Source organism: Eschscholzia californica, unplaced genomic scaffold, assembly GCF_041429995.1.
Source record: "Eschscholzia californica isolate CP2 unplaced genomic scaffold, dmEscCali1.0.p SCAF_6, whole genome shotgun sequence".
NCBI lineage: Eukaryota > Viridiplantae > Streptophyta > Magnoliopsida > Ranunculales > Papaveraceae > Eschscholzia > Eschscholzia californica.
The window spans coordinates 23079682-23099109 of NW_028238483.1; the positions used below are offsets into that span (position 1 = coordinate 23079682).

General features: G+C 34.9%; 3 protein-coding genes, 2 non-coding genes and 1 pseudogene across 5 annotated transcripts; 3 read left to right on the forward strand and 3 right to left on the reverse strand.

The window, feature by feature from the left end:
* The first annotated feature begins 883 nt into the window (after positions 1 to 883).
* LOC147532594 (protein EXECUTER 2, chloroplastic-like) lies at positions 884 to 5605 on the forward strand. The gene is made up of 11 exons (XM_086646078.1): positions 884 to 1519; positions 1727 to 1843; positions 1946 to 2011; positions 2312 to 2418; positions 2512 to 2593; positions 3206 to 3910; positions 4103 to 4232; positions 4333 to 4493; positions 4595 to 4669; positions 4772 to 4864; positions 5254 to 5605. Exons 1-11 carry the CDS (start codon positions 1226 to 1228, stop codon positions 5353 to 5355), a joined length of 1932 nt encoding a protein of 643 aa, XP_086502204.1. The 5' UTR covers positions 884 to 1225; the 3' UTR covers positions 5356 to 5605.
* A 493-nt stretch (positions 5606 to 6098) lies between these two features.
* Positions 6099 to 6178, forward strand: TRNAL-UAG (transfer RNA leucine (anticodon UAG)). The gene has a single exon. It is a non-coding gene; the product is annotated as a tRNA-Leu (tRNA).
* A 1216-nt stretch (positions 6179 to 7394) lies between these two features.
* LOC147532596 (uncharacterized) lies at positions 7395 to 8763 on the reverse strand (annotated as a pseudogene).
* Positions 8764 to 11718: 2955 nt separating this feature from the next.
* LOC147532597 (uncharacterized) lies at positions 11719 to 13107 on the reverse strand. Its single transcript, XM_086648856.1, has one exon. The coding sequence runs from the start codon at positions 12846 to 12848 to the stop codon at positions 11796 to 11798; it is 1053 nt and encodes a 350-aa protein (XP_086504982.1). The 5' UTR covers positions 12849 to 13107; the 3' UTR covers positions 11719 to 11795.
* Positions 13108 to 14648: 1541 nt separating this feature from the next.
* Positions 14649 to 14728, forward strand: TRNAL-UAG (transfer RNA leucine (anticodon UAG)). The gene has a single exon. It is a non-coding gene; the product is annotated as a tRNA-Leu (tRNA).
* A 350-nt stretch (positions 14729 to 15078) lies between these two features.
* Positions 15079 to 17007, reverse strand: LOC147532599 (uncharacterized). The gene has a single exon (XM_086648722.1). It carries the CDS (start codon positions 16243 to 16245, stop codon positions 15142 to 15144), a length of 1104 nt encoding a protein of 367 aa, XP_086504848.1. The 5' UTR covers positions 16246 to 17007; the 3' UTR covers positions 15079 to 15141.
* Positions 17008 to 19428: the final 2421 nt, after the last annotated feature.

Here is a 19428-nt window from a genome sequence, read left to right on the forward strand (position 1 = left end):
GAATAATTGCAGATATCCACCAATTCGAAGAACAGTTTGATTCTCTGCATTTCGGATAATATTTCAATTTCATTGTTTGAGCACTCGAAGTGAAGCAGCACATACATTAGCCTCATCTGTCTCAAAGGATGGACAAGTATGAGAATGGCTGCCTTGTAATATCCCTGAAAGTACAATGAGATGTATTGAAATTGGTATGAATTTAATGAAATCGAAGTTTCCTTATTATTAAAAAAAATGATATGGTTATAACTTATAACTGTGGAAAATGTTGAGAAGAATTGTATCTGCTTATTGTCTATTTCATGAAAGATATAACTAAATCATAGTAATAAGAAGAGTTCTAAGGAAAATCTAGTTTTATGTGGTTAAACAGATAGAGGTTTGGGGGTTCTTGAAAGACACGGACGGAATATCGTATCAATAATGAAAGAACCTCTCTTTGAGGTTTCAAATCCAAATAGTAATTTGTTGAAACTTCTTATGGTATATGATCTGAAGTTCTTTTTTTTTTGAATAAATATGATCTGAAGTTAATAGGCCATTGTTGCAATAGTTCACATATCTCCTCTTAAGCTTTTGAGGTTTTAGATTCAAAATAATTTATCTTCGTGATGTTTTCCATATAATTGAGCAGTAAAGATAGTCTAGATTAATGAACTTTGAAATTCCTTAGGATGAGTTTTATAGGTCTTCATATAACTTCTAACGATCTTAATGTTATAGATAAGCCAATTAGTGTGGTTCTTCCATTCATGTCATGTCTCTCTATATTTTGTAAGACATGTATTCTAAACCCTATTTCATCAAAAAAAAAGAAAAATGTATTCTAAACCCTTAGAGGTCTAAGGTTCAAATCTCAGGTTAGGTGAAATCTAGAGTCTATTGAACTTGAGTTAGTAAGGTATTAGTTCAATTAGGTCTAGACTCGTAGTTTATTTGTTTTTAGACAGTAGTTTAATTGGACTTAATCCGTTCCTATAATAGTTCAAAACTTTAAATTTGACGGTTATCGCGTTTATTATATTTTTGATGTAATGATGTCATTGTAATGTCAATCATAAAGGGTTGATGGGGCATATTATATTTGTTGTTGAATATGCGGACAGGGGACACTTTAGAATTCTATTCTATCCGTAAACTCTACTCTCTCTCTCTCTCTAGCCTTCGTCTCTCTACCTCAGCTGAGAGGAGTTGAGAAGACCAGCAGAAGAAGAGAAGATTCATGGCGGTGAGCAGTGGAAGGGGATTGCAGAACGCAATCCCACTGCTTCAATTTAGATTTTGTTCAGATTCTTGGACTACCAGCAAGAAAGAAAGCAATCTCATTTCTATTTGTTCAACTAAACCCAAATTAAACACTCGAAATCTCAACCTTTCTTGCCGTTGCACCACCTCCGTCAACTCATCTTCTTCTTCTTCTTCTTCCTCTTCTTCTTCTGATGATTGGGATTGGAATCGTTGGAATCGCCGGTTCTCTGAAATCGAAGAAATTGAATCTCTTTCTTCTGTTCTCAAGGTTACCCTCATTACCTTTATATAAATGCTAATTAGTATACTTTATATTCTAGGTCATTGAAATTTGAACAATTGATTGGTTCTTACTTGAATTTTACTCTTTTTTAGTTGTGGGTATTTGTTTATATGATATGTTTTTACTTGTTAGTACTAAAATGTTTGGGACCTTGAAAGAGGAAGTTGACTGTTATTAATGAATTGTTTACAGTTTCAATTAAAAGAGGCAATTGAGAAGGAGGACTTTGAAGAAGCAACTAAGCTAAAAAGGGCTATTTTAGAAGCAACATCAAAGGATTATGTAGCTGAAATTATGTCCCAATTGAAGGTTAATTCACTATTATATGAACTTGGAATCGTATTCGATAATGTATTTATTCATTTATTGCTAGATTATGAGTTCTGAATTTATTTATTTGTTCATTTACAGAGTGCAATAGATGAGGAGCGATACCATGAAGCGTCAAAGCTATGTCGACTTACAGGGAGCAATTTGGTAATCTCTTTGTATCACCCACAATACAATTCTGCTTAAAGCATAGTACTAGATTATGTATTATCACTCAGGGGTAAGAGTTGTGATGAGTAGTGTTCGTCGATCTTTATGATTCATTTTACTGCTCTAGCGGTTGTCGATCTTCAAATCTCGTTTGGTCATTTTTATTGAAGTTGTTTACTTGTTTTATTTCTAGAATGCGTTTCTTGGGGATTATATAAAGAGTCAAAAAGTTAAGACATTTTAATGTAGATTGAATCTCGGGTATGAAACCATTAATAATTCTTAGTTTATTTGCAGGTAGGCTGGTGGGTTGGCTGTTCAAAGGATTTTGATGATCCATTTGGCAGAGTGATAAGAATAACACCCGGTGTAGGCAGATTTACGGCCAAGAGTTATACTCCAAGGTTAGAACTCTGTCTAGATTCAATCTTAATGATTTTGGAATAATTTATGTGTATCATGAATTACGAAACTAGTCATTAATTTCTTTTTGTCAGGCAACTGGTTACTGGATCTTCAGGAACCCCCTTGTTTGAAATTTTTGTTGTCAAAGATACCAACCAGAGATACGTTATGCAGGTAATTGTAGATAATTTTAATTGTGTCAATAGCAATTTCTTTATGGAGTCTCGACATATTGATCACTGAAATAGTGACTCGTTTAGACTACCAGTAATCAAATTACTTTTTGGTAGTCTACTTTGGCTCAAATTGATGGTTTCAAAGTGAGCATGTACAGGGCATGCTATATATGATTCACATGATGAGTAATATTAGACTTACAAATAAGTAGGGAACTGGTTTTTCAAAACTTATGATGATTTGATAATTGTCATATCCTCCTATTTATTTAAATGATCTTAAGCCGTGTTTCATAGCAAGAAAATATGTTCATTTCCACTTGTTATACCTAAATTATTTCTTGCGGGAAACTAACACTGGTCCTCCATGTAAGTGTATCAAAAGTCAAAACTACTTTTTGTGAACATTTTAAGTTAGTGGGCCCACACTTCCATGGAAACGAGGGTATCAAACACAACCTTAATGGTGTCACATGTTAACCAGTGGGCTTGTATAGAACAGAAATCAGTCTCGATATAGAGTAGTACATAACTTGTTTTCTTGCACGGTGCTTCCTATGCCATGTTGAAAGTTTTGCATATGATGCTCTTAATTCTTATATTTGGTCAGGTTGTATTTTTACGGCGAACCAAAAGCAATTCTACGGACTACTCTCTCTCATCAAAATCAAAATTGACAAAGGACCTCCCTAATGTCAACTCAGAGACCTCACCTACGAAAGACATTGTGGAGAACGAAGAATCTGAGCCAGAAAAGGAAATTAAGAGTGTGAACATTAAGGATACAAGTGAAGAAGCGATTAAAGGAGTCATAAACTTTCTTAAAGATAAAATTCCAGGACTAAAATTAAAAGTCATGAATGTAAATGTTTCAGAGGAGATAATACAGGACGATGAATCTCTAGAGCAGTTAGTGCAGGACAATGAAGTCGAGAATACAGATGCTTCTGAGAGTTCTGAAGATGAAGCTGATAGCCTGGATAATGTTCATCCTGAGGGGATTCAACTGACAGAAAATACAAATGCAAGAGATGAGGCCAAGAGCTTAGCTATGAAACTTTTTGTGGGTGGGGTGTTACACAATCAAGAGGATAAACCATCGAAGGATGATTTCGTGCGATGCCCGGCTGAAATAAAGGATATGGAAAAGGATTCATTTGTCCTACATATATCCGAGGAAAATAAAGTTGCCGATGCTGGTGAAGCAGATGTGTCAAATGTCAAGGTCGCGACAGTTGCAGCTCAGGGGCTTTCTGAGCTCATGCCTCTTGATGTTGCCAAGGCATTTTGGAGTACAGATAAGGTTCCGTCCAAGGTGAGATAAGATAAACATCTAAGTGTTTCATTTTCCTTAGTAAGGGTTTTAGTACTTCTCTTTTCACAAATATGATACTTTTTAGCTCTCCTGATTTGATCGTTTAAACTGTCATTTAGTCCATCGATTTGGCTTTAAGGGTTTGCTATTTTAGCTTCAGAGTGAATAATTAATTTACTATTTTTATTTTAGATTTCTAAAGATGTACGTGAGATAGTCAAGCTTGCAGTTAGTCAAGCACAAAAGAAGCACAACAGACTATCCACAAATACAAAATTTAGACGAATAACCACTTCCCACGATGATTTGGATCCCTTTGAAGGTGAGTTACTTCCGTATTCTTGATTTCCTTTTTTTACGAACAATACTTGATTTACTTCATGAACTCCAGTGGTTCTTAACCTGAGCTAAACAATATGTAGGTCTGTTCGTAGGAGCATTTGGACCCTATGGCCCTGAAGTTGTACAGTTGAGACGCAAATTTGGTCAATGGAATAGTACAAATGACACAGACAATGTTGAATTTTTCGAGTATGTTGAGGCAGTAAAGCTAACGGGCGATATAAATCTTCCTGCTGGAGAGGTCTTTACACAATTAAGTTTATTGTTATTGGGCTGGTGCATTTTCTCTAGTTTGTTCTATAACTAACACAAATTTTCATTCTTTTAACCTTTGATTTGCAGGTAACTTTTCGCGCTAAAATTGGTAAAGGGAATCGAGTTGCTAATCGTGGGACTTTTCCAGATGAACTTGGAGTGGTACTCAAATAACTCTCTTTTTTTCAGCTTCAGAGGCCATGATAATTTTGTTTCTTTGCCATTTTTAAACATAGAAATTGATAAGCTGAGCTATTCATCTAGGTTGCAAGTTACAAAGGCCAAGGAAGAATAGCAGAGTTTGGGTTTCGTAATGCAAAGTGGGTCGATGGTGAACTACTACAACTCAGAGGGAAGGTAAGAAGATATTCAGCAAATCAGTTTCAGTTCTTTTTATCTTTTAAATTCCATCTCTGGGTGCTTTGATATCCTATAGAACCAAAACCAGATTAACAGGAACATGAACTAGGTTCAAATATCGATGTTAACATTTTTCGTTATTTAGATTGAAGTATCCGAAAATCAGAACTTAATACCTGAAAACCAATTGGAACTAGAATTAATTATCTTAGAGTTGTCATCCTATATAGGTAAAAGGTTAGGAACACTGGATCACTAGGTTGTATGTTCGATCTATATATCTCTTGAAAGTTGCCAGTTATATACCAAATGTTGTTTTGATAGTTGAGTTCTTGATCGGAATAAAACAAGCGACTCTATTTACTCATAGTTGTTGCTTTATTCAGGGCATGGGGCCTTATACCAAAGGTGCGGATTTGGGATTCCTTTATGTTGTGCCGGAACAAAGCTTCCTTGTGTTATTTAACCGATTAAAATTACCAGAGTGAGTTTTATATTTTTATTACCCATTTACTATAATGTAACATCGTCGATCTTCTCTTCTCGATTTTCGAGGTGTTTTCTTTACTGTGTTGTATATTATCTTCTTTTACGGCATGAAATCTGACCGAGACAGATGTTTAATAAGTTCTTATGAAGAACCGTAGAGGTTTTGTGAGATAGTGTTTATTTTTTTTTAATATACCTGAATCAGATTTATGTGTATTTTACTTATTTAATATGAGCTTTGGCATGCTATATGATTGGCCAAACTAGGAATTATGTTTCTGAGAAGATCTCTTAATATTTGTTGCTAGTTCCTTGATGTCACCCGAAAACCGATAAATTTTTTAGACCCAGCACCAATAAGTGAGCTGGGCAGGTCAATTTAATAGGACCACGTCAATTGTCGAACTTGTCAACATAACAAGATGAGAGTTGCGCAAGAAAAGAATGTTACATGCAAAGAGAAGCGTGAGAATCGTACAACACAGAGAAAGGGAGCGTACTGTTTGTTTTTCTTTCATTATATGAATTGTCCAAATGAATCGAAAATAAACTCAAAATAAATCATCCAGACAAATCAGACATTGCCGGTTCAATGAAAATAAACATCCTGAAGGAAGTATCATAACTACCAGTCTATCACATAATAAATTGAAGAGCTAGTTGTTGTGAGAATTGGTGATGCATCATCTGTAGCTAGTCGAGAGGTATTAAATATGTGAAATATAAATCTAACATCAACCAAGACAGTTTGGCCGAGTGGTCTAAGGCGCCAGATTTAGGCTCTGGTCCGAAAGGGCGTGGGTTCAAATCCCACAGCTGTCACTTCTTTTTTTCGGGATAAGTTATTTTTGACGGGTAGTAATAAAGTTGATAGAAGCTTATATTTATACATATAGAACGTGTAATTTGATCTTGCTTTTAGGTTGTAATTTCGTTCTTTAGGATTAATCTAATCATTTTTATTTTTTTTGATAAACCACACCTTCATTCGTATGAAGGAAACTAATCCAATACATTACATGGTTAAGAGAGTTTTGACTCCTTTAGATACGACATGGATTTACCAAAGTAAATCACAACATGAACTTACAAAAGTATAGGGCAACATGAAGGTAAAGGAGTACAATATTACAAAAACGAAATGAAAAAATCCTAAACATCACAGAATAAAAAGATCCTAAAGATCGCAGATGAGAAGACCCTAAAGGTCGTAAACTTATTATACTAATTATGTATGAAGGAAGAACCAAGTATAGGTTGTCGATGGGATAATATGTTGTCCTCTTGATTGTAGAAGTTGTTGTCCTCTTGATTAAATAGATGTTGTCCTCTTGTTGCACAGTATTTCTCTAAATCCTACCCTCTCAATTCAATACAATGTGATGAAGGATTGAAGCCCTAGATAGAATCCATACATTGACGAAACCGCTAAACTTATGGAACCGTAAATAGATGAAACCCTAGATCGATTAATGTTATATTTGTATGGAATCATCATTAGATCAAACACGGAAAACAAATCAACCCAACGAAACACGAACAAGAAGAAGATGATGAACACGATGTATTTGCCGAAGAAGAAGATCTCAATTCAATTCCTTCTGACGGTCCCAACAAATATTTTGCACTTGGTGTTGACAATTGTGAAATTTAGCAACCACAATCCCAACCCAACCCATACTCATTAATCCCTCCAATCACGTTCGTAACCACTCTTTCTCTCTCACCAGAAAGGAGGGAGGGAGGGAGGGAGAGAGAGAGAGAGAGAGAGAGGGACGGCTACTCATAGTATTGTATAAAACTAGTGGGGAGATTGGATCTTAGAGAGAGCAGAGGGATGAAGATTTAAGAGAGAGAAAGACGGTTATTGCCTCTTCCGATTTTATGGTGGAGCAATAAGTGTTGAGAGTGTGATTAATCTTATTATTCTAAATTATTAATGGCCAAATTTGATTGACTCACCAACTAGAAATTTAGTTACAATCAAATGAGAAATCAAATTAGCAATAAATAGTTATATGTAATTTTAAAATGAAAATTATAATCCTTGAATTATTTCAAGAAAAGTTATTAAATAAATAAAGATAAACTTAAAAGAAAAAAATATGAAAATAAGTTCGGCCACCAATATGGGACTCTTAATTTGGCCATTGCGACACAAAAACAAAAGAATAACAAAAGAATCACTTCTTTTTATGCTATTTTCTTCCACCCAATCACCCATACTAAAAGATGCTAAATCGACCCGAGATTTTTGGAGCTGAAATGCTGGAACTATCAAACTACCGCAATTGCATTGTATACCTGACAACTTTTCTTCCATTCCACCACCATCTGAAACCATAGTCATCCATCCAAGAGGTTCAACAAAAATAGAAGATCATTCTTGATCATAAGACTTGTTTATCGATTTGATACTTTTGTAGTACTTTATCCGGTTTGAGAATACCTCATTCTCTCTTGTTGTATGTCCCATTCTATTCTCCTCTCTTGCAACAATTCTCTTGCACTTCGCGCAGTGATATTCGAGCTTTGATTTCCCTCCCAATGTTGTTGGATAGACCCCCGGATCAACGTCGAATCTTGAAAGACCCCCGGATCAACGTCGAATCTTGAAATGTCTATTCGCTCACCTCTTTTGTATACATCACTTAATATGTTCAAGTGAAATCGCTTGTATATGGAGCTTCCACGATCAATTTTGTAACCCATTTCTTCAAACATCTTTAATTGATTCAAAAAACCTTTATTAGGTCGAGCAATGTTACGACTCTGTCTCAAAGACTCAAGCGCATCGTCTCGAGATAATTGTTCGGTTCTCATTAGATATGCTAAAACAATAGAAGCACTTCTAGAAACACCAGCAAAGCAATGAACTAAAATAGAACCTTCTTTTATACTTTCTTCAATAAAATCCAAACAAAATTCTAAACGATCTAATAAATTCTCATTCTCAACATCTTTAAGAGGAACTGCCATTCTCACTAATTTCAAATCTTTTCCAGCAAATTCTTTCAAATATAAAAGCTTACCCTTTTTTTCTTCTTCTTCATCCTTAAAGACTTTCTTGATTTCTTGATGTGGGATTTCTTCTTTCTTTTTTCTTTTTTTTGATTTGAGAGGTTGATGTGGGATTAAAGAAGATGAATAATGCCATTCTGTGAATATAGTAGATATTGAAGCAGAACTAAGTAGAGAGATAATAAATTTAAATTCTGTTTTCTCATCTTGAAGAATTTCAACAGCATCATTAATATCACCTAGATATAATCTTTCTCTCACCAAATCAGGCATATTTACAACTAGTATTAATCTCAACCCAAAACCCTAGTTTCTTTCACACTTCCTCTGTTTTAAGAAAAATATATAGAAACTCTAATTAGGTTTATAGTTAATATAATGCAAACTGAAAAGCAGAGAGAATAAGAATGAATAGAAATCGAGGAGGTTTTTATAAAGGCCAATCTAAATACAATATGGGTAGGGAATAGAAATATAAACAGAATCTGATTGGGAAACAATAATGAAACAATAAGGTAAGTGAAGATTTCTAAATAGTTAACGGGTTTTTTTTTTTTATGAAGGTTCTCACGCCGAGAGATATTAGTGAGGGAATCACTTTTACTTTTACTTGGCAATGACAATTGACACCTACATATGTAGGGGTGGGAATGTTGCCCGCGAGCCTGAAACCGCCCATGGGTACCCGAGCCCATGACTGACCACGGGCACCCGCTACCCGTTGCGGATAGATCCCGCCCGACCAGATGAAATTTGGTGGGCGGGTGCGGGTAAAACCCATTGCCCGACCTCCCGCCCACACCCGAGTCCGATAGGGCAAGTCCGATTGGTGCCTATATATATATCCGCCCATTTGTGGTCCATTGGGAAGCCTAAAAGAAGAAATTCACTTCAAATCTTCACTAAGGGGAGAGAACGTATGTCGTTAGATGAGGGATCTATAAGATATCGCTCATCCGTTAGATGTAGGGTTAATAACTCCACCACTACCCTATTATATATACCCCACGTTCCCTAAACTTCTGCCTTTTCCACTTTTCTTTCTGTCGTTCTGGTACTCTGCTAGTGTTTCTCGTTCTTCCATTTCTTTCTCTCTAGTTAATCTTTCTTTCTTTATCTTTCCTCTATGAGTTTCTGATTATCTATAACTAAGACCAATACAATTCTGTAAACAAGATCTATTACTAAGACCAAATACAAACATATATATATATATATATATATATATATATATATATCCATTAACAATCTACTGAAATATGAAAGAAGAAATGAAGTGATTCCCTAAACAAACAAATAAAAAAATGATTTAGACTTGGATGAAGAACTATGCCCGACACCCGAGCCGCCCGTTGCCCGACAACCGACTCCTTTAGTGGGTGTGGGCGGGCTTTGGGCAGAGGAAAATTAAAAATTACCCGCCCGATCTACCCGACTACCCTAATAGCCAAAGAGAAGATCTACCCGACCCGCCCGAGCCCGAAGTGTTTTTACCCGTGGGCGCCCATACCCGCCCGATTCCCACCCCTATACATATGTAATATGTAAAACTTACTTATGGCTCCTAATTTTATGCGTGTCCATCTTGAATGGCTCCTAATTTGTTTTTTTCTCCTTAATTGGCCTTTTGAACCGCAACTAAAAGTACTAGGTACAATCAGGGGTGGAATTTTAGCCTGGAAACCGGAACCCGCCCTCGACTGCCCGAGTCGAAGGATCAGTGACCGTCTGGTGCCTGAATCGGTCTGTACCCGTCCGACCGGAAGAACTTAAGCGGATGGACGCGGGCATAGGTCCTTACTCGGTGGTCCGACCGAGTCCGTCCGCTTATATAGTTCGTCCGGCCGAATTGTCTTCGCCTTTCTACTTCTCTAGTCTCTCTCCTCCAAGATCTCAATATCTCATCAGTAACCCTAGAATCCACAATACATAGATCCTAATCGAAGAGAAGAAGAATAGAACCGATCATAATCCATGATAAATCTCAATGCTTATCTTTCAATTTCGTAATCATTTATTTTTTGGAATTGTAACGTGGGACTTTAGAAAGTTGTATCTAGCTACTAAACAGTCTTAATTTCGAACAAACATTTCTTTATTTGTTTAGTAGTGACCGGTGGCTGACCGACCGATACCCAGTATGCCCGACTATCAAAACGGTTACGGACGGACACTTTGTTGGAAAAAAAGTCGGAAAACCCTCGAACTGATAAGGGTGAGTCGAACTTTCGAGCATTCGACTAAGGCCTTCCACGACTATGACAAAAAGGAAGGGAGAGAGAGGATCACCCTGGCGGATGCCACGACTCACCTCAAAAGTGGCACCAGGACATCCATTTACCAGAGTGGCCATAGAGGAAGAGTTTAGACAGACGTTGATGAGTTGAATCCATTTAGAAGAGAAACCCATCTTTGTCATAATGGTGGTAAGATAGTTTCACTCAATGCGATCGAAAGCTTTGGACATATCCAATTTAAGGTGGAAGAAACTTTTAGATCCGCGAGTCTTTTTGTAAGAATGCATGACTTCAAAGCCTTATTCTTCATCGGAATAATCTATTTACTCATAGTTGTTTCTTTATTCAGGGCATGGGGCCTTATACCAAAGGTGGGGACCTGGGATTCCTTTATGTTGTGCCGGAACAAAGCTTCCTCGTGTTATTTAACCGATTAAAGTTAACGGAGTGGGTTTATATTTTCATTATCCATCTACTGTGATGTAACATCGTCGATCTTCTCTTCTCGAGATGTTTTTCTTTATTGTGTTGTATATTATCTTCTTTACGACATGAAATCTGACTGAGATAGATGTTTAATAAGCTCTTGTGAAGAACCGTAGAGGTTTTGTGAGATAGTGTTTATTTTTTTTCATATACCTGAATCAGATTTGTATGTGTTAATATGAGCTTTGGCGTGCTATATGATTGGCCAAACTAGGAATTGTGTTTCTTAGAAAATCTCTTAACATTTGTTGCTATTTCCTTAATGTCACCCCGAAACCCCAATAAATTATTTAGACCCAGCACCAATAAGTGAGCTGGGCAGGTCAATTTAATTGGACCAAGTCAGTTGTCGAACTTGTCAACACAACAAGATTGATATGTATAAAGTCACCGGCCACTCATAATATACATAATATTTGAACCTCGCCCATTTATTGCATCCGATTTTGAGTTTCACGTTCCCAAATTTGATGTAGTATGTACAAGAGGTAGGTTAAGGTTCGCATATGTGATAGGCCTTGGGTTGTGAATTCACTTCACTCCACCAAATACGAAAATGAGTTTTGCGCTAGAAAAAAATGTCACATGCAAAGAGAAGCGTGAGAATTGTACGACACAGAGAAATTTTATATTTATATTTTTAAAATCAATAAACTAGATATTAAAATATTATTCGCCACACAAAAACATAAGACTCACTTCTTTTTCTGCGATTTTCTTCCACCCGTACTAAAAGATGCTAAATCGACTCGAGATTTTTGGAGCTGAAATGCTGGAACTATCAAACTACCACAATTGCACTGTATACCTGACCAGTTAAAATGACCTAACCTAGCTTCACAACCAACACATGATAGCTTCCCTTCCATTCCACCACCTTCTAAAACCATACTCATCCATTGAAGGGGCTCAACAAAAATGGAAGAGCATTCTTGATCATAAGACTTGTTCACTGATTTGATACTTTTGTTCTTTATCCAGTTTGAGAATGTCTCATTCTCTCCTGGCGTATGTCCCATTATATTATCCTCTCTTGCAACAATTCTCTTGCACTTCATGCACCTATATTCAAGATTTGATTTCCCTCCACTCGTAGAAACCCCCGGATCAACGCCGAATCTTGAAATGTCTATTTTCTCACCTCTTTTGTACATATCACTTAATATTTTCAAGTGAAATCTCTTGTAAATGGAGCTTCCATGATCAATTTTGTAACCCATTTCTTCAAACATCTTTAATTGATTCAAGAAACCTTTATTAGGGCAGACAATGTCACGACTCTGTCTCAAAGACTCAAGCGCATCGTCTCGAGATAGTTTTTCGGTTCTCATTAGATAAGCTAAAATAATAGAAGCACTTCTAGAAACACCAGCAAAACAATGAACCAAAATAGAACCTTCTTTTCTACTTTCTTCAATAAAATCCAAACAAAATTCTAAACTATCTAATAAATTCTCATTCTCAATATCTTCAAAAGGAACTGCCATTCTCACTAATTTCAAATCTTTCCCAGCAAATTCCTTCAAATATAAAAGCTTACCTATTTCTTCTTCATCATCCTTAAAAACTTTCTTGATTTCTTGATGTGGGATTAAAGAAGATGAATAATGCCATTCTGTGAATATAGATATTGAAGCAGAACTAAGTAGAGAGATAATAAATTTAAATTCTGTTTTCTCATCTTGAAGAATTTCAACAGCATCATTAATGTCACCTAGATATAATCTTTCTCTCACCAAATCAGGCATATTTACAACTAGTATTAATCTCAACCCAAAACCCTAGTTTCTTTCACACTTCCTCTGTTTTTAAGAAAAATATATAGAAATCCTAATTAGATTTAGCAATTTAAAGTAAACCCTAATTAGGTTAAGATAATGAAACTGAAAGTCAGACAGAACAAGAATGAATGGTATATAATCGACGAAGATATGGAGGACGTTTTTATAAAGGCCAATTTGAATACAATCTAGGTAGGGATTAGAAATCTGATTGGGAAACAATTTAGGTAAGTGATGATTTCTAAATAGTTAATGAAATTTCTTTTTTTATGAAGGTTTCTATTTTCTCAACAAAAGAAAAAAGAGAAGGTTTCTATTTAGTTAGGGTCCCGCTAGAAACTTGGAGTTCCAAGGGAGGGGTTTACTACCTCTTCCAAATGGTGGTTGGGTTCAACGACTTGTTAGGGCATCCTCCCCATTGCTTTATTTTACTTTTTGTTATCTTAAAATTCTTATTTATTTTTAGAAGTGCTTTACTAAGTTTTTTTTTCTTATTATTACTGGATTCTCAAGATAAATCTATATTATAAAATTTCGAACAATATTATAATAAAATTTCAAACAAATCATAAAAATAAACGATTGACAAACATATTTTTAGGTCAAACACATTTTGGCTAACAATATTTCCAAAATGAGATGAGATTCTCCCGAACTTCTATTGGTTTGTTCTTAGTTGTATACTGCAACGACACAAAAGTCATATAGTTTATTAAGTGTTTACTGTAACTCTCTTTGTTGTTATTGGCATTCTGATAGAAATTTTTTGTTAAGGGCGTATGAGTAAAAGAGACACATGTAGCGATAAACTTAGACCCTTATTAGAGTCTCCCTTATCTGTACGTTTTACTAATATTGAAGGTGACCAAAAAGAAGAAGAGCTTCAATTTTACTTCTAGTTAGCTTGACCTAACGTCCAAGACCCCAAGTCATTAAATTTATGATTAGGACCTTTTTATGTATTTAGAAGCTCCATTTAACTAGTCGCCTTCATTCATTCTATAAACTGACGCAGTTCAAGCATACTTTTCCATATACTTGTTGTCGTTGATTTATTTTTGTGCAACCAAAAATCTTCATGTTTAAGATATTCTGCTTTATTAAATTGTACTTTTTTTTTATGAAGTTATTAAATTGTACTTAATTGGTATATTATAAGCTACAATATGTTTACTTCTCAATTTCCTTTATTTGTTGTGTAGTGAATTCCAAAATTAATACATTATATTACGTGGATAAAGAAGATTGTATTTACCAAGTATCGTAACCTTTTTGTGTTAACAAAGGCAAAAGCAGTTGGTCTACTTTAGAGCAATTCCAATCTCAACCTATCTTAGGTCGAAAAAAAATAACTTTTCCACCTAAAATTTTCAGTCTAAAAAATTCAGCTCCAATCTCACCATCTGATTTTGAGTTTGACGTTCCCAATTTTGATTAATATGTACAAGAGGTAGGTTAGGGTTCACATGTGATAGGCCTTGGATTGTGAAATGTCACATGCAAAGAGAAACAACGTTTCGTTTTTCGTTTTTCTCTCATTATCTGCAATGTCTTAGTCAAACGAATCAAAAATCAACTCAAAATAAATCATCGACACGAGTCAGATATAGCGGGTTCAATGAAAATAAACATACTGAAGGAAGTATCGTAACTAACAGTCTATCACATAATAAACTGAGGAGCTAGTTGTTGGGAAAACTGGAGGATCTGTAGCGGGTCGCGAGATTAGTTCAATATATTAAATATTAAAGTACTAACATCAACCAAGACAGTTTGGCCGAGTGGTCTAAGGCGCCAGATTTAGGCTCTGGTCCGAAAGGGCGTGGGTTCAAATCCCACAGCTGTCAATTCTTTTCTTTATTTTTGTATTTCATTCTCTCTTTCCCTGAGTGTTTTTTCTTGAAATATTTGGACAATTATTTCATCTTTTCTCAATTTCGGTTATGTTCTTTTCCACGGGTAGCTAGTATTAATAAAGTCGGAAAAAGCTTACAATTTATACGTATAGAAGGTGTAATTTGATTTTGCTTTTAGTTTGAAATCAAAATTCTTAAGGAGAATCTTCTCAGAATGAAAAGAACAAACAGTAAAGTGAAAATTAAAATACACAGGATTATGTATATGTAATTTATAGTTAATCGTGAGTAGTAGTTATTGTAGAGATATCAAAACCGAATTTGATCGATTTACACAAAAAAAAAAACAAAGTGAATATTAAAATATTATTCTTTTTGAGCATTGCCACACAAAAACAAAAGAATCACTTCTTTTTCTGTGATTTTCTTTCATCCATACTAAAAGATGCTAAAACGACTCGAGATTTTTGGAGCTGAAATGCTGGAACTATCAAACTACCACAATTGCACTGGATACCTAACCAGTTAAAATGACCTAGCTCAGCTTCACAACCAACACATGATAGCTTCCCTTCCATTCCACCTTCTGACACCATGGTCATCCATTGAAGAGGCTCAACAAAAATTGAAGAGCATTCTTGATCATAAGACTTGTTCACTGATTTGATACTTTTGGTCTTTATCCTGTTTGAGAATGTTTCATTCTCTCCTGGTGTATGTCCAATTATATTATCCTCTCTGGCAACAATTCTCTTGCACTTTAGGCATCGATATTCGAGACAGTTTGATACTAAAGATGTCAATGTTGTTGGACAAACCCCTGGATCAACGCTGAATCTTGAAATGTCTATTCGCTCACCTCTTTTGTATATATCACTTAATATTTTCAAGTGAAATCGCTTGTATATGGAGCTTCCACGATCAATTTTGTAACCCATTTCTTCAAACATCTTTAATTGATTCAAGAAACCTTTATTAGGGCGAACAATGTTACGGCTCTGCCTCAAAGACTCAAGCGCATCGTCTCGAGATAATTGTTCGGTTCTCATTAGATATGCTAAAATAATAGAAGCACTTCTAGAAACACCAGCAAAGCAATGAACCAAAATAGAACCTTCTTTTATACTTTCTTCAATAAAATCTAAGCAAAATTCTAAACGATCTAATAAATTCTCATTCTCAAGATCTTCAATAGGAATAGCCATTCTCACTAATTTCAAATCTTTCCCAGCAAATTCTTTCAAATATAAAAGCTTACCCTTTTCTTCTTCTTCATCCTTAAAGACTTTCTTGATTTCTTGATGTGGGATTTCTTCTTTCTTTTTTCTTTTTTTTGATTTGAGAGGTTGACGTGGGATTAAAGGAGATGAATAATGCTTGAAGATAGATATTGAAGCAGAACTAAGTAGAGAGATGATAAATTTGAATTCTGTTTTCTCATCTTGAAGAATTTCAACAACATCATTAATGCCACCTAGATATAATCTTTCTCTCACCAAATCAGGCATATTTACAACTAGTATTAATCTCAAACCCAAAACCCTAGTTTCTTTCACACTTCCTCTGTTTTAAGATAAATATATAGAAACCCTAACTAGGGTTATAGTTAAGATCATGCAAACTGAAAATCAGACAGAATAAGAATGAATAGAAATTGAAGAATATATGGAGGTGGTTTTTATAAAGGCCAATCTGAATATAATATGGGTAGGGAATAGAAATATAATTGGGAAACAGTAATGAAACAATAAGGTAAGTGAAGTTTCTATTTCCGGCAAGTGAAAGATTTCTAAATAGTTAATGGAATTTTTTCCTTTTTTTCCTATGAAAGTTATCTTATCTCACGCCAAGAGATATTAGAGAGAGAACTAATTTTAGGTATGGCTCCTAAATATATGTGTCCATCTTGAATGGCTCCTAATCTATTCTTTAATTTGTCTTTAATCGCCCTATTGAACCGTAACTAAAAGTATCAGCTACAACTACATGTTGGGGAATAAAAAATAATCTTCGAGGAAAATTTTTTCTAGAGAATTCATGTTCTTTTTGTAAGTTCTCGGGAGCATATTTAATTTTAGTCAAAAAACTCACTTGATCAAACTTTGTCCATTGTCTTCATCTTCTCTATCACCTTTTCCACCACAACTTCTCATCACCACCATTCAAACCACCACTATTCCGACCACCATAGTCACCTCTTCTCTCTAACTCTCTCTGACTAAAATCCACAAGCTTGAACCAAATCATAATAACTTAAATCGCAAACTTTAACAAAATCAAACTTCCCTAACTAAAATCCACATTTCCATCACCAAAAAAGAATCTAACCTCCAACATCATCTTTTGTAGAACTAGAGGCGCCTTCGAGAGAACCGTGACTACTCCTTCGAACATTATTAGATGTTTGAGTTCAGTTTGGCTTAGATTTGACTTTCGTAGATTTAAAGTTCGAATTTAAAGATAGAGATCTATCAACCTTCAAAGATCCATTTGAAGAAAGGTTTCTATAACTACTAACAGTAGCCATTACTTCCTTTTTCTCAAGAACTTATCTCCATTTAAGGGTCTAACAGGAATTGAAAGTAAAAAAAAACAACAAAATAGGGGTTTTTGGGGTTTAATTTTGATTCTAGATAGAGAGAGAGAGGAGATGAGAGAGAACTGTTCTTAATAGGATTCTAGAGAGAGAAGATTAAAATTAAGGACAATGTTTCGTCAAGTCAATTTTGAACTAGAAAAAAATATGTCCTTAAGTGAATGGTTATTTACTATATCTTTATTCTCCACCGATCTTTTAGTCTCCCAAGCCGCAGCTAGTCTTCTCTTTTTTTTGCTTATTATTACTGGATTCTCAAGATAATATTATAATAAAATTTCAAAGAAATTATAAAGATAAACGACTGACAAACATATTTGTAGGTCAAACACATCTTGACAAACATTTTCAAAATGAGATGAGATTTTCCCAAGCTTCTAAGGGTTTGCTCTTAAGCGATATACTACAATCACCTAGGAATGATATAAAAGTCATATCAGCTATTAAATGTTTTCTGATTACGTGATTTTATTTTTGTTGAAATTCCTATTTGTTTTCTTATACGGGGAGTTCTACCAGGGCTCTCTTTGTTTCTATTGGCGTTCTCGTAGACAAATTTTCTTGGAGCATGTGAATAAGAGAGACACCTACCATAAACTGAGACCTTATAGAGCTTCCCTTATCTATAAGTTTTACCAATATTGAAGGTGACAAAAAAGAAGAAAAACTTCAATTGCACTTCTAGTTAGTTTGACCTAACATCAAAATCATTAAATTTATAATTAGGACCTTTTCATGTATTTAGAAGCTCCATTTTTTTCGTTGAAAAGTTAGAAGCCCCATTTAACATTCATTACTAAATTGTACTACTATGTTATGACCTAAAATATACGGTTTATATCAAATATGTTTATTTTTCAGTTTATTTTTTCTGTTTTTGTGTACTGATTTCTAAAATTAATACACTATATTACATGGTAAAAGAATATTGTATTTACGAAATATCATAAAGTTTTTGTGTTTACCAAGGCAAAAGCAATTGTTCTACTCCTTTATTTCGAAACTTGTCTTGGTGATATGGTTCAAAAACAATATTCTTTTATTCGTTAATCTTTTTTATAAAATCATAGTATGTTCTTAATATAACTAAATTAAAATGATGGAAAGTCAAGAGATGGAAGGAGTGGTTTAATCGTCTAACAAAGATGTGGCAGCTTAAACACGTGTAAATCAACGGTAGGAAAAGAACTAAAGGAATAAATCTGACGGTTGGTGGCGGTGGTAGAGAAGTCCACTTTTCTCATTGCTTCTTTTTTGCTCAAACATTCCAACTTCCCTTACTTACCATCCCAAACCAACCGAAACATAGTGTAGAGTTATTTATTCTTTGACACCTAATTTGTGATCAACTCTCTTTTTAATCTATTAGATTTCATAAATTTATAATTTATTTCCATTTTTTTTGTCGTATATGTCGGAGGTTGATATGCAATTTCATATTCTACCGTTTCTTAAATAGAAATGTCTCTTTCTTATCCATCTTCATCGAAAAGTTGGTAAACGGCAAACGACAGATTACCCATTTCGTTAATTATTTTTTCCTTCTTCCACCAACATCAGCACCATCACTATCTTTCTTCACTCCTCTCTCTCTCTCTATCTATTTGTGCCTTTCCTTTGGACTTAAATGTGAAATTCACAGCTAAAGACAAAGATCTTCTTTTCCATCTTCTAGCCCTGGTCCTGGGACTAGGCGACCCATGCGGTCGCCTAGGGCCCCCATATTTAAAAGGCTCCCGATTTATGTAACATTATATATAGATAGTATTATTATATATATTATGTTATACACATGTACATCACAATTGTTTCGCTAGTACAGTTGGCAGAGTAGTTTATCCCTAAACGTAAGGTCAGGGGTTCAACTCCCATTACTTGTATAATATTGTAGATGATTTTTTCTGCTAAAAACAACCGAATTAATAGGAAATTTAAGATACAAAGTCATAACATTTAAAGTTAATCAAAAGAAAAAAAAAATCAACTTTTATATTTTTTTCGACTTCAAGTGTAGGGGCCTCCGTCGATACGTTCGCCTAGGGCCTCTAAAAAATCAGGGTCGGTATTATCATCTTCCTCTCCTTTTCTCCGTTCA

Coding starts and splice junctions, on each gene's coding strand:
- LOC147532594 (XM_086646078.1), top strand. CDS start 1,226: ATGGCGGTGAGCAGTGGAAGGGGATTGCAGAACGCAATCCCACTGCTT. Junction 1,844..1,945: donor AAATTATGTCCCAATTGAAG/GTTAATTCACTA, acceptor GTTCATTTACAG/AGTGCAATAGATGAGGAGCG. Junction 3,911..4,102: donor CAGATAAGGTTCCGTCCAAG/GTGAGATAAGAT, acceptor TTTTTATTTTAG/ATTTCTAAAGATGTACGTGA.
- LOC147532597 (XM_086648856.1), bottom strand. CDS start 12,848: ATGCCTGATTTGGTGAGAGAAAGATTATATCTAGGTGACATTAATGAT.
- LOC147532599 (XM_086648722.1), bottom strand. CDS start 16,245: ATGCCTGATTTGGTGAGAGAAAGATTATATCTAGGTGGCATTAATGAT.